The 12,692-nt window shown below is 38.4% G+C and overlaps 1 protein-coding gene, 1 long non-coding RNA gene and 1 other non-coding gene across 40 annotated transcripts in view; 2 read left to right on the forward strand and 1 right to left on the reverse strand.

Annotated features, from left to right (window-relative positions):
- Positions 1 to 12,692, reverse strand: part of TSBP1 (testis expressed basic protein 1) — a 220,018-nt gene that overhangs the window by 185,582 nt on the left and 21,744 nt on the right. For 32 of the 37 annotated variants that reach the window (XM_045057353.1, XM_045057350.1, XM_045057342.1 and 29 more), the window contains 8 exons: positions 9,596 to 9,634; positions 9,010 to 9,030; positions 6,822 to 6,842; positions 6,074 to 6,094; positions 5,384 to 5,404; positions 4,713 to 4,733; positions 2,062 to 2,082; positions 1,521 to 1,541 (listed from right to left, as the gene is read on the reverse strand). In XM_045057353.1, coding sequence (XP_044913288.1) covers positions 1,521 to 1,541; positions 2,062 to 2,082; positions 4,713 to 4,733; positions 5,384 to 5,404; positions 6,074 to 6,094; positions 6,822 to 6,842; positions 9,010 to 9,030; positions 9,596 to 9,634 — 186 coding nt within the window. The remainder of the gene's footprint in view (positions 1 to 1,520; positions 1,542 to 2,061; positions 2,083 to 4,712; positions 4,734 to 5,383; positions 5,405 to 6,073; positions 6,095 to 6,821; positions 6,843 to 9,009; positions 9,031 to 9,595; positions 9,635 to 12,692) is intronic. The other 5 variants (XM_045057354.1, XM_045057351.1, XM_045057349.1 and 2 more) reach the window with 1 other exon arrangement.
- Positions 1 to 12,692, forward strand: part of LOC109499620 — a 148,566-nt gene that overhangs the window by 84,105 nt on the left and 51,769 nt on the right. For both annotated transcript variants that reach the window (XR_006597667.1, XR_006597666.1), the window contains one exon: positions 7,816 to 7,899. This is a non-coding gene — a long non-coding RNA (uncharacterized LOC109499620). The remainder of the gene's footprint in view (positions 1 to 7,815; positions 7,900 to 12,692) is intronic.
- Positions 3,932 to 4,040, forward strand: LOC111560640. The gene has a single exon (XR_002742643.1). It is a non-coding gene; the product is annotated as a U6 spliceosomal RNA (small nuclear RNA).

Here is a 12,692-nt window from a genome sequence, read left to right on the forward strand (position 1 = left end):
GGGGACATTGGGCCAGATGAAACCCTTCCTTTAGCCTCAGTGAGGTCCTTTGAGGTGAGCTGGCTTATGGTTTCTCCTTTATAAGAATTATGAGAACTTTTTAAAAATTTTTTTTAACATTTATTCATTTTTTGCGAGACAGAGAGAGACAGAGCATGAATGGGGAAGGGCAGAGAGAAAGGGAGATACAGAATCCGAAGCAGGCTCCAGGCTCCGAACTGACAGCATAGAGCCTGACACGGGACTTGAACTCACAGACTGTGAAATCATGACCTGAGCCCAAGTCAGACGCTTAACTGACTGAGCCACCCAGGCGCCCCTTTGAGAACTTCTAAGGCTGTAAGTCTTGGTGATAATTAAGAGTACTGAGAAAGGAAACTCTGATTTAGGAGAATAGTTGATGGGTTATGTTCATTTATAACAGGAAGGTATTTAGAACCAGTGTTTAGAGCAGGCAGCATCCAGTTTTAGTGGTCATAGTGTGGTTGTGTGGGAGACTGCCTGCCCTCTCCATGTTTTGAGTTCCTTTCCTTAAGGTGTCTTATAGGACTGTAAACTCCATGTCGCAAGAGATCAGCCAAATCTTTCTCTTTTTTATTCATGACTTTGTCTCCAGGCCTCAGCTCAGTTTCTGATACAAGAGCTCACTTAGTTGAAGGAATGTTTGAGTACATCTGACTTGCCTTCTGATAATGTTCTTGTTCAGCTTACACTCTGGAATGTTATCACTTAATTTCCAGACTCAGAATTCCCAATGAACCAAAGTTTGTTTTGATATTCTAGAATTTGACACTGTTTTTGCCCTAGCTAGTCACAATATGAGTTTACCTTTCACTGTCTTTCACTTATGGTTTGTGAATACCTGACGCATCTGCCAGTTCCTGTAGTTGGCAGCCCACCTCCTGTCATATCCTGTTCCCTGAAGCTGTGTGTGTGTGTGTGTGTTTGTGTGTGTGTGTGTGTGTGTGTGTGTTGCGTATTTGGGGCAAGTGGACAGGATAGGACATGAGGAAAATGGCATTGAGAGAGAAAGTTGGAGAACTCAGGGTATGTTGGATCCTTAGTAGTATTCCCTGGTACACCTTTCCTAGGAAACGAGGAGGAAACCTGATCAGACCTCAGTTTATTTAAATTTGTTTTTTCTGTCTTTTACATTTGTTTTTAAAATTTGCTTTCCTTTTTTCATTTTCTTTATATTTTCTCTGTTGTGTTTGATAGGCCCTTTATGAACTACAAAGCACTTCAGAAATGGAAAGCTACCCTTATTCTTTCTCTTACTTTAGAAAATTCTGTATTGTTATGGAAGCCATTCTGACCATTACTGGGGAAATGTTCTTACTTTTTTCTTTAAAAAATTAACCCTGGAGAATTCTCAGCAAGTGGAAACTGGGATGCATGGAAACATGCCTAAAAACACACTATCCTTATGGTAATGGTTACATTTGGGACTGGAGATAGGCCCTCTATACACTGTAGAAGATCAGAGTACACCAGAGGAAAAAGATAGATAAGGGACTTACCATTGGGCCCAGTATATTGCACTAAAAATAGAAACAGACATAAATTACTGTGGTTGTTGAACATGATAAACACACATACTATTGATGTTTTCCAAAAGGGACAGTTAAATAATGTCCCAGAATTACTAAATCCCAGTCTTCAGGATTAAATATTTTTATTGGACTATATCCTCTCCATAAAAATCAGATCTTATTCTAGGAGACTTGTAACCTGTTTTAGTTGGAAGGAGAACCACTTCATTCTTGCCCTTGACTACTACAGGTGTTTGAAGTAAAATCTTTATTGTATTCCTTTCTTTCTGCTTTTCCCCATCTTTTTTCTCTCATGTCACTTTTTTTTCACTCTCTTGGCTATCCTTCTTTTGTCTTCTTTCTCATTTCTTATATCCTCCCCCAGATTCTCTCTATTGCACCTTTGCTTTGGAATATTCTTCTGATGATTATAGACAAGCTACTATAATCATTACTAGAAAAATGTTATGCTATCTGTTATGAATTTGAGTGATATATATGAATTGTTATATATAAATAGGCAACTTACCAATAGGTCCTGGAGTTTGCACTAAAAAGAGATCCAAATTGACATATTAGTATGGGTGTTTGAAGAATAAATTTTTAATTTTATTCTAGGGATGGGGCTTTGGGAGGTAGAGTAAGGGAGAGGAAGTGATAACAGAATTAGAACATTAGGGAGAACTAAACCGGTTATGATAACTATACAACAAAAGAGATATTTAGCCTATATTGCCTGAGATGAGGGTCTCTCTAGAATCCTTGTCAACCTAGGAGAGGTTCAAGACATTAAAGTTTGAAACTTTACACTTTTCTTTCTTGTCAGTAACAGAAGATACTACTTTTTAAATGGACTGCACCGTACTTGTACTAAAATATTTCTGACCAACTAATATGCTCTAGGGTAGGTGGTGTGAAGGTGGATAGCTTTCAGCTTATTGACTATCGCTTTGATTAGCTTGAGTGTCTCTGGGCAAAGAAAGAGTCAACAACACCTTCACTTTTTAATAAGAATTTGGCCTTCGGTTGATTTTCCAGCTCTGATTACACCTACTGTCTTACTTGTAACATTCCTTTTCTTTAAGAATGATCCTTGGTTGGTAAACTGCTTGTGAACTGGGAGAACTATAAATACCTGTTAGAAGGCCATATCTTTGGGCTTCCCTGAGTGTAGTGACCATGTATTTGGGCATGTTCCTTGTAGGATCCCTGCAGTTTATATATGTGGAGTTTTTACAGGATATTTTAGCTCCCGGGGCTTCTAAGTCAGGGCAGCTCCTGTACATAGCTATGAACAGCCAAAGAGAATAGTTGCTGGGTGGCTCTGTAGACCCCTGCATAGACAGCTTCGAGGACTACTGCCACAAAAGAGAGATGGCTGATGCTGCCTTGGTGGCAAGCTGTGCTTCCTGCCTTAAGTTCTGCTGAGTAGCCTGGTGCCAGATGAGGACTGGGATCATCTTGTGAGTCTGCATGGTTTATTGCAGGATTAAATATTTTTTCTAAATAGACCACCTGTCTTCCCAGTGGGTGTTTCATTGTCTTTCTCCTCCATAGCTTCATGGCATTCATGATGGGAAATATCTCAGTTCTGACCCATAAACCCCTAAACCTTTAATTTTGATATATTTTTTTCTATGTGAAAAAGCTAGAAGGTGTCTTACCAGTTATGGATGTCCTGGGCTATGAGTTGTAGACAAGCTAGAAATTTAGGTTATTTTGCAAAAATAATTTGTTGGCTTTGACTGTATCTATAAAAAATTTGCCCTTGATCCTGGAATAAAACTCCTAGGACACCTGCCTTTGGTATAAGCCACTAAAATCTTTGGAGAGAAAATCATTTCAAATTTTATTTGTTTCTTCAGTTTTCCTATATTTTCTTGCTTATTTTTTTAGTTTGTGAGTCCTTGTAGGTTTCCTTTTCTTTATTTATATTTACTCTTCTCCTGCCTCCAGCTCACTTAATCTTTCTTCTTCCAGTATTCTTCCTACTTTTGTTCTTTTCAAATTTCTTTTGATTTTTGTCTTTTTAACATCTTCATTGTCTGTGTGTTACTTTTGTTGCATTTTCTCTCACTTCCTCTCCCCATAAGTCTTTGTGTCCCTGGTTTCTAATATTAGAAGTTCATGGTTTCTCTTGCTAATAACCTATTAGAGCACTCAAAATAGTAGTGGAAACAACTCAACTAAGAGTCAGCACAACTTCAGTCCTAACTTCATTATTAATTGTCCTCCTCCCCTTATTTGGGAGTAAACAAATTTTTATGGGAAACAATTTTTCCATCTCTAAAGATGGGTATAATATCTGCTTTACCTACCACCATTGAAATGTTGGTAGGCCCAACAAAATAATGCATGTGAGGGGTAGAAAAACTGTAAGCCATTACAGGAATCACAGAGTGCTCACTTCAGCAGCACATATACAAAAATTGGAGTGATACAGAGAAGATTAGCATGGCCCCTGTGCAAGGATGACTCACAAATTCCTGAAGGAATCATGCAAAGAATGACCAGGTACCTATACAGGACTTATATTCATTCTGTCAGGTGAATGTGGGGAACCTCAAATCATATTTCTTTACTTTTCTAATTTCAAAAATTCCTAATTTTTATTAGGAACACTGTAATCCAGTGTGTGAAGATATAACTATTTGCTCTTAGTTTAAAAATATGTAATTATGAACGACTATATCTTGGAACCTGCTATTTATAATGTTTCTATGGAAAAATGCAATAGGGTACAGTTGCTAAAAGTTGGTGACAGTAAACCCATGTGTCCTGGAGAGAACTTTTCAGAGCAATTAGAAATAAAAAAAACTTAAGATTTGCATTATTTTGAACATAATCTAGTAACAAATTATTTGCAGGAAAAGCAAGAAGTTTAGGTACTGTGTTATAAATCTTTATTACAGGTTGGTAGTAAAGCTAGATTATATAACTTAGAAAAGACCATTCCTAGGGGGTTATTTTTTGATATTGTATTTCAGCTTCATAGTTAATATCTTTCTATTGAAGAACCTGGTTGAATCTGACCTCTGGGAATTCTGAGTGGGATAATGAGACAGTGGAAACACTTGATCCTGGGGTTTGTGAGCACAAGTCATTGAAATAGAAACTGACTGACATTCTAAACATTGTAAAGGACCAAAAGGCATTGTAATTGAGGTTTAGGTGACTTACCAATGGTTTTTTGAGACAGCTCTAAAAAATAAATAAATAAAAGAAAAGAGAGAATAAGTTAGTAGGTGCTCTTGGGCTCTGGAGGCCATAGTTCTCATTTATATGCTTTTCCTGGTAAGAATCTGTACCACTAAATTTGGGCTCAGCTGCAGTGGGGTAGTAGGGAAGTTGAGGTGTTTTTTTTGTTTGTTTGTTTTTTTGCTAAGATGCTAAGACAATCTAATATATATAAGGGCCTCTTTACCTAATGCATCCACTGAGAGGGTAAGTAGCAAAGGTACTAAGTAGGGGACCCCACTTTGGCCCATTTAAACCCCTGTAGATGGTTGGAAAAATTCTTCTCTGTTTAAACTTAATTTTCTTCCTCTCTCCTATTATTTCACTTCTTTTCATTTCACTCTGTTTTTAAACATCCCTTGCTGATGTTGATAAGCCACTGGAAACCTTTCAGCGTTCATCCTCCACTTCACAGTTTGTGTTTAGTGGTGGAGTGTACATTCACATGATTATTAATGACTTAATGGAAATGCTAGGTAGAAGAAAACAAAAAAGGCCAAGAAAATGTGGACCCACAAACCCCTGAAATCCCAACATGGGATTCAAGGAAAGGTCCCTAAGATATTGCAGGAAATTAAAATTCTTTACAGTGAAGAATCAGACAGTAAACTTACTGATAGGTCCTGTACCGCCAGCTGAGAAACAGAGAGGAAGAAAATCAGTATGCTTCATCACTGTGAAGGAAATAGCCATTCCCCAAAACTTACTCTAGAGGGAGTGTCATAAGTAGAAACCCTAGGAACATCTGGGGTTGTTTGCCTGGCAATCTTTGAATAAGCTCCCTGTTGTACAACATAAGGGACTTACAGGAATAGACCACCCCCTCCACCAGCCTTGTTTTCAGTGATGTTTGAAACCTTTAGAGGATTGGGATAGACTCATTCCATACTAATTTATAATGTCTCCTTTAAAAAATTTCCTCTCTCTCTCTCTCTCTCGGGATAGACTCATTCCATACTAATTTATAATGTCTCCTTTAAAAAATTTCCTCTCTCTCTCTCTCTCTCTCTCTCTCTCTCTCTCTTTCCCATTTCATTAGGGGCTTACTGTTACTTGAAAAGTGAACCTTCCCTACTGCCAGGGCATTATGGCTGCTATTAAGAGGGTCCTTTTCTCTTTTCTTATGTTAGCCCGTGGGCTTTGCAGTCTGTCTATTTCATGCATAGCTTCTTTGAAATCTGTGTAATAGGAATGCTAGGGAAGTTGAGAAACATGGTATCAAGAAAACAGGGTAGGTCAATACTTAAGACCTTGAGGGTAAGAAGTGAAAGGAACCAGAGCGGAGAAACAAATTCGATACTTACGAATTGGTGCTGTGAATTGCACTAAAATACAAAGAAGAGGAAAATCAGTGTGGTTTGACATTATTAGAATGCTCATGCCACCAATATTCTTTTTTAAAGAACCCATGAAGCAACTCAGAGGGAGAATTACTACTGCAGATAGGTAGGTAATTTTAGCAAAGGAGCCCCATACCCCTCCCACCAGATCAAGTCATTCAGTGTTCATCTTAAATGGCAGAGGGAAACGTATAGAACGTGGGCTGAAGGTTGTTAGTCTCCTTCACTTTCATCTCTCCTCTCTTTCCTTCTTTGCCCTGCCCCACACTCAGCTGTCTCAAAGGATTGCCACTCCCAGGGGTAGGTAGGATGTCTTTTGGCCATTTTTCATCACCCTCCTCTTTGGTCTTTATCGTGCTTATTCTTTCGCCTTCTAGAACCACTTGCTCTTCTTGTAGCATTACCTTCAGTTTAGCAAAAGTCCACAATAATTGTTTTAATCATTTTTATCATAGTTGAGAGAATGTTTTTTCTGGGGCGTTATTTTAAATATGAATGATTTAGTTTTCCTTTGTCTTAAACTTAGTGTCAGTTCAGGCTGGGTTTTTTTTCCCCCCTGAAGGTTTGGGCATTAGAGGTGTCAGTAATTCAGATGTACTCAAGAAGCATGGGTGGGAAGGCCTAGAAATGGAAAGAGCTTGGGTGAGGAGAGGTCCCATACCTCACAGAAGACCAAAGAGTGTCAGAATTAGGAAACAGAAAAGGAACTCACTTATGGGTCCAATGGCTCCAGCTAAAATATGGGAAAAGCAAGACAGACTAATTAGTATGGTTCTTTGGCATAGAAAATTTAGTTTGAGTTGAAATTATTTTGGGGAAAACATTATAAAAAACAGACACGAGGAACAATATTTCTACTTCACCAGAGGAGCAAATAAGCTTTATTCTTCATTCCCCACCTTGGAGGACCCTCATAACTACTGGGATCTGATGGGTGGAGCTGGAGGGATGCAGTGGTCAAGGTTCCTGTCTTGATGGGTCACTGTTTGTAACTCAGTAGATTCCATAGATAATTGCCTTTCTTTCCACTGGTCTAATTTGAACTCGGGTAGCCAGAATCTATAGCCTCATCTTCTGAAGGAGACAGTGGGAATTTCAGTCTCCTGTGGGTGACCTTTGACTGCCTTAGTCATCAGAGTAACTTGGCCTGCAATATCTTAGCATAAGAGGGAATAGAAACTCTTGGGTAGGTTCAAGACTTTTGTAGGTGAAGTTAGTGGGTAAAGGGATTGAGGCACTAACTAGACCCACATGCTTAGCAATAACAGCCTTCTCCTTTACAAACACATTTGCACAGACACCTCTCTGTATCTCTTGGGCTACATGTGCTTTAGTGACACTTGCTCAGTGTTTACTCTTGATTGACTTTTGATTTTTTAATTTTTTTTTCAACGTTTATTTATTTTTGGGACAGAGAGAGACAGAGCATGAACGGGGGAGGGGCAGAGAGAGAGGGAGACACAGAATCGGAAACAGGCTCCAGGCTCTGAGCCATCAGCCCAGAGCCTGACGCGGGGCTCGAACTCACGGACCGCGAGATCGTGACCTGGCTGAAGTCGGACGCTTAACCGACTGCGCCACCTAGGCGCCCCGACTTTTGATTTTTTAAATCATGTTTCATGTGTATAAATGCTCCAGGAGGTGTAGACACAGAGTGTGATTTGCCTTGAGCTCTAACCCTCAAATCATTCTTCCTCTTCCTTTAGTGTTGGCTCTGACCCAGGAGCTCAAGGTCTGAATGTCCTTAGAGGCGATGGACAGAAATATGTTAAGAAATGAACGAAACCTTGGTGAGTTTCATTTTTCTTGTCACTGGCATTAAGGCTACTCTTCCTGTGGAGAATCTGAAGGAATGGAGGAGCTGGTTAAACTTAGATCAAGAACACTCAACTTTACATTTGTTTTCTACATACAGAGGATTGAAACTCTGCAAAGTAATGGTTCTAAACCATCTGGGGATCTTGTTAAAATGCAGATTCTGATTTGGTAGGCATTAGGTGGAGATTCTGCATTTCTAACAAACTTCAAGGTGATGCTGATGCAGATCCTTGGACCCGCTTTAAGCGGCAAGGCCATTAACAGATGGGTAAAAGGTCAGAACATTTATATATCACTGTGTCCATTTATCATTTTTTTTCTTTTCTAAATCAACTGCTTCTCACCCATCCCTCATTCTTTGTCCTCTACCAGTGCTTCTGCCAGAGATGCTTGATGTAATGTCCTTTAAGATGCAATCTGGACACTTCTTCCAGACTGATTCTTTGTTAACATCAGGGCCTAATAGCAGGGCATATACATTCCACACCACCATCCACAGCAGCCTAGGGACCCTCACTCAGTGAGCTGGGACTCACTGCTCCCTTCCTCTTGGTGTGACTGGGATTTTTAGCAAGGGACCTTCCTACCTTTCTAACACTTTTGTTGTTAACACTTTTCTCTTTGCTATTGAATCTCAAGATTTTGAGAAAACTAAAAGTGATAATACTTCCTGACGGAAGCTCCCAGCTTATTAGAATAAGAATAGGAAGCATTGGGGCGCCTAGGTGGCTCAGTCAGTTAAGTGTTTGACTTAGGCTCAGGTCATGATCTCATGTTTTGTGAGTTTGAGCCCCTCATTGGGCTCTGTGCTAACAGTGCAGAGCCTGCTTGGGATTCTGTCTCTCCTTCTCTATCTCTCTCACATTATTTATTTAATAAACTTTATTTATTTAATAAACCCTCACATTATTTATTTAATAAACTTTAAAAACAGAATAGGAAATAAAGAAGGACAAAAGAATTGGCAATTTTTGCAGGAGGAAATAAAAACATCCATGAATAAGAGTGTCTTACATATTACATATTCTAACAGTGTAGTAAAGCAAAGCACATGGGAATTAAAGCACAGAAAAGAAACTTACTTATGGGTCCTGCACTGCCTGCTAAAACACAAACACAAAAAGGTAAGTCTGGAGAGTGCATGCATGAAGGATGTACATTTCAGGGAGATTCAGGTCAAGCATTTACTATATATTACATTTACATGAAAAGCTGTAAGAAGGTCAGTCAGTATTTTCCCTCCCCCCCCCCCCCCCCCCCCCCCCCCCCCCCCCCCCGCCCAGGAGACCCATAAGATCATATTTCCTGCAGTTATTTTTCTTGTTTTCAATTTTTGCTATCTTTCTGTTGTCAGATATTTCTAGAACTATTTGTTTTTGACAAACAGCTTCATCTAATCACAGGATTTTTCCTTTCACTTATTAATTAATTTTATTAGCAGAGTTTCCACTCTGCTAAATAAGAAAATCATCAGTTACTTAGGGGGGTCCTGAAATCAGCCTCAAGTTCCTCATACTGGTAAAGGCAAAGGAGAACAGTTAAATAGTAGGTTGTTCTCCTTTCCTCTTCCTTTTTTTGGTGCCTCCTTAGCCCCCACCCAACTCCCCCAATAGTAGGCACTTTGTAGAAGATCAAAAAGAACTGAGTTGAGAAATAGGAGAAACTTACATAAAGGTTCTGAAGTTGCTTTGAAGGCTTTTGTATTACCTGTAATGAAAATTGCGAAGAACTATGAGACATAAATGTTTGTTGTTTAAGCAAAAAAAAAAAGACAAATATAATCTTATCTAGATTTAGACTTTCAGAGAGCATGAAATGTAGGCAGTCCTATTCCCTCCTCCCCACATGTGAGGTACAAATAGTCTTGAGGTTAAAGATCCAAGACTAGAGTCCCAGCTTTACTACTCTGTAGCTCTATGACTAGGTAAGTCACTAAACTTTGGAACATTACTTTTCTAATCTTTAAAATGAAAATTATATCTCCTTTCTTACATCAAATGGCTGCAGTGAAAAATCAAGAGTAATAATGGATAGGAAAGCTGAAAAGTTCTATCAAAATTGTTATGAAAGAAATATTCAGGGACTACAAAGGAATGAAACTCTTCTGCAAAGTAGAAAGTTTTCACTGTGTTTAAGGCATTAAGCTTTAGTTTACTTTCTACTTTCTCTATTTTTCCCTCTTTACCGTCATTTGGAAAGTTCTGAATGCTGGTGACAGGGCATTTTCATGAGTATTTCTCTGTGTTCTTTGTTTATTTGTTAATCTGTGTGATTCAACTCTTAAAAAAATATACTTTGGTATTCGTTAGTTACCTCAGTACCTTAGTTACGCAAGCTGACATTGCAGTGAGATTTGACATCAGTTGAGAACCATTGCTTCTGCCTTGAAAGTAACCAATCTTATTTGAAGATGTTGAAAGCCTCTTTACTGAAACAAGTTTGTTTATGAGATGAGCTAATTTTTCTGTGGAATTTCAAAGGTTTTCTGTATGTGTGAAACTATGATTTGGACTTTTAGAACCTATTTTGGTCTTCCATTTTCCTTTTCTGGAGATTTTCACTGAAATTCTACCTTCCTATTGCTTTCCTTCCCACACTTTCTTCTTTTACCTATTCAGATCTTTTCTTTATGTACTTTTATTTCTCTTTGTTGAGCATTCTTTAAATGCTAAAGTATTATTTAAAAAAAATTACACTTAGAAAACTTTTAGTGAGTTGAAAAATGTAATTTATTTCTCTTGAAATAATTAAATATAGTTCTTGTATATTTATGACTCAATTTTGTTTGTTATTATGTTTGGAAGAAAATAATAGCTTTTCACAGAAATGATAAGATCTCAGCACTTGGGAAGAGATACAACCTTTTCTATGTATTGTAGACTAAGGTAGCATACAGCCATTCCCACTGCTAAACAGAGATAATTTATAAAAGACAGCTCCAATATATTTAATATTTAGGGATATTAATCCATATCAGAAATGGTAAATGTATTTGAGTTAATGTACTAAGTCTGATCAATTCGTAGCAACACTCTGGAGGTGAGAATTTTAGATTGTATGTAGGCTGAGCAGGAAAGAGAAGTACGCTTACCTACTGATACCTGCCACAGGCAAAGGCATAAGCAGAGGTGGAATGTATATCATATATTTTCAAGAAGTTTTGAACTGAGAGTTTGTGGCCTTGCCTGGTTGAAAACAGGTACAACAGTGAAAGGTTTCACTTACTTTCAGAGTGAAGAAGCAGATAAAAAAAAATTATAAGATTTGAGTATCCTGACAAAATACTAAGTATTATATAATTTTAGATTAAGGACCTCACTTCTGTGGATAATCTTCTGAATGAAAATATCAGAGTTAGTTCTTGTAGAGAGTACCAAAATTTCCATTACTAAATGGAAATATTTACCATTGGAATATTGGAAATATTTCCAAATGGAAAATTTCCATTACTAAATGGAAATTACTAAATGGAAGTATTACTAAATGGAAATACTGGTTGTCCTTGTGGGGGGTCGTATGCTCTGTTGCCTCAGCAAGTCTCCTGAATTGTGAATCTGTCAGCTATACAGGGTAGTAAAGAAGTTGGTCATTTGAAAAGTGCATACCCTATCTAGAAGCATTCAAATGCAAGATTTAAAATAATGCTTTATTGGTCAGCCAATATACAGGTGGCATGGGACCAATGGATTGCCAGTTTGGGAGCTTTACTTTGAAAAAGGAAGGGAATTAAGTGCGCACCCTACGTGCTTCCACAACGGTGTGGTGTGAGATCAGTGTCACCACAGGCTGTGGCTGAGCTGAGATAGACCAAATGAATCCCTTTTTTTCCATTAATTTAATCACAGGTATTGGTCGGGTCACATTTATTTTTTTTTTTTTTAATTTTTTTTTTCAACGTTTATTTATTTTTGGGACAGAGAGAGACAGAGCATGAACGGGGGAGGGGCAGAGAGAGAGGGAGACACAGAATCGGAAACAGGCTCCAGGCTCTGAGCCATCAGCCCAGAGCCTGACGCGGGGCTCGAACTCACGGAGCGCGAGATCGTGACCTGGCTGAAGTCGGACGCTTAACCGACTGCGCCACCCAGGCGCCCCGGTCGAGTCACATTTAATTCAAACCTGTGATTGACAAACCTGTTGAGGTTGTGAAGCACCTGGAAGTTGTGATACTTTTTGGAGAAAATCATGAAATTATTATCTTTGAACAAGAAACAGTTTTACTTGCTGTAAGTATGACCAAAAGTAAACATTCAATATGAAAAATTTTATCAGAAGCACATAAACTTAGAAGAAAAAAATCTGTCCAACCAGGATTGTTTCTCGCTTCTGAATTTGTGTGTGTGTGTGTGTGTGTGTGTGTGTGTGTGATCTTCTCTGATTGCCTTACTTTTCTGTACCTCATTCCTCTCTCACTCTTCATTTGTTTAGAAAATGTGTTCATCTCGGTTTGGCAGTAAGTGGAAATCAGTTCCAGGAGACTGATTTAAGCGTTATCTTGAGTTTTCTTCCTTCTGTATTCATGTCTTCTATTTTTACTCACATCTGTGTTCTGTTCTGTTAGTTTTTCAGTTGGTTGTTGAATTTAAAAGCTTAATGAAAGACTAAATAACTTGCCTGTGTTCAAAGAACCAGTAAATAGGGAGCTGGAATGCAATTCCAGGCGGCCTGGCTCCAGAACCTGCGTTATGTAACCGTCTCTCTGTTTATTTATAATACATTAATAAGTAAGCAGGCTTATTTTTAAAGTGGTTTTTTAAAAGTCTTA

Source organism: Felis catus, chromosome B2 (genome assembly GCF_018350175.1).
Source record: "Felis catus isolate Fca126 chromosome B2, F.catus_Fca126_mat1.0, whole genome shotgun sequence".
In the NCBI taxonomy this organism is placed as follows: Eukaryota; Metazoa; Chordata; class Mammalia; order Carnivora; family Felidae; genus Felis; species Felis catus.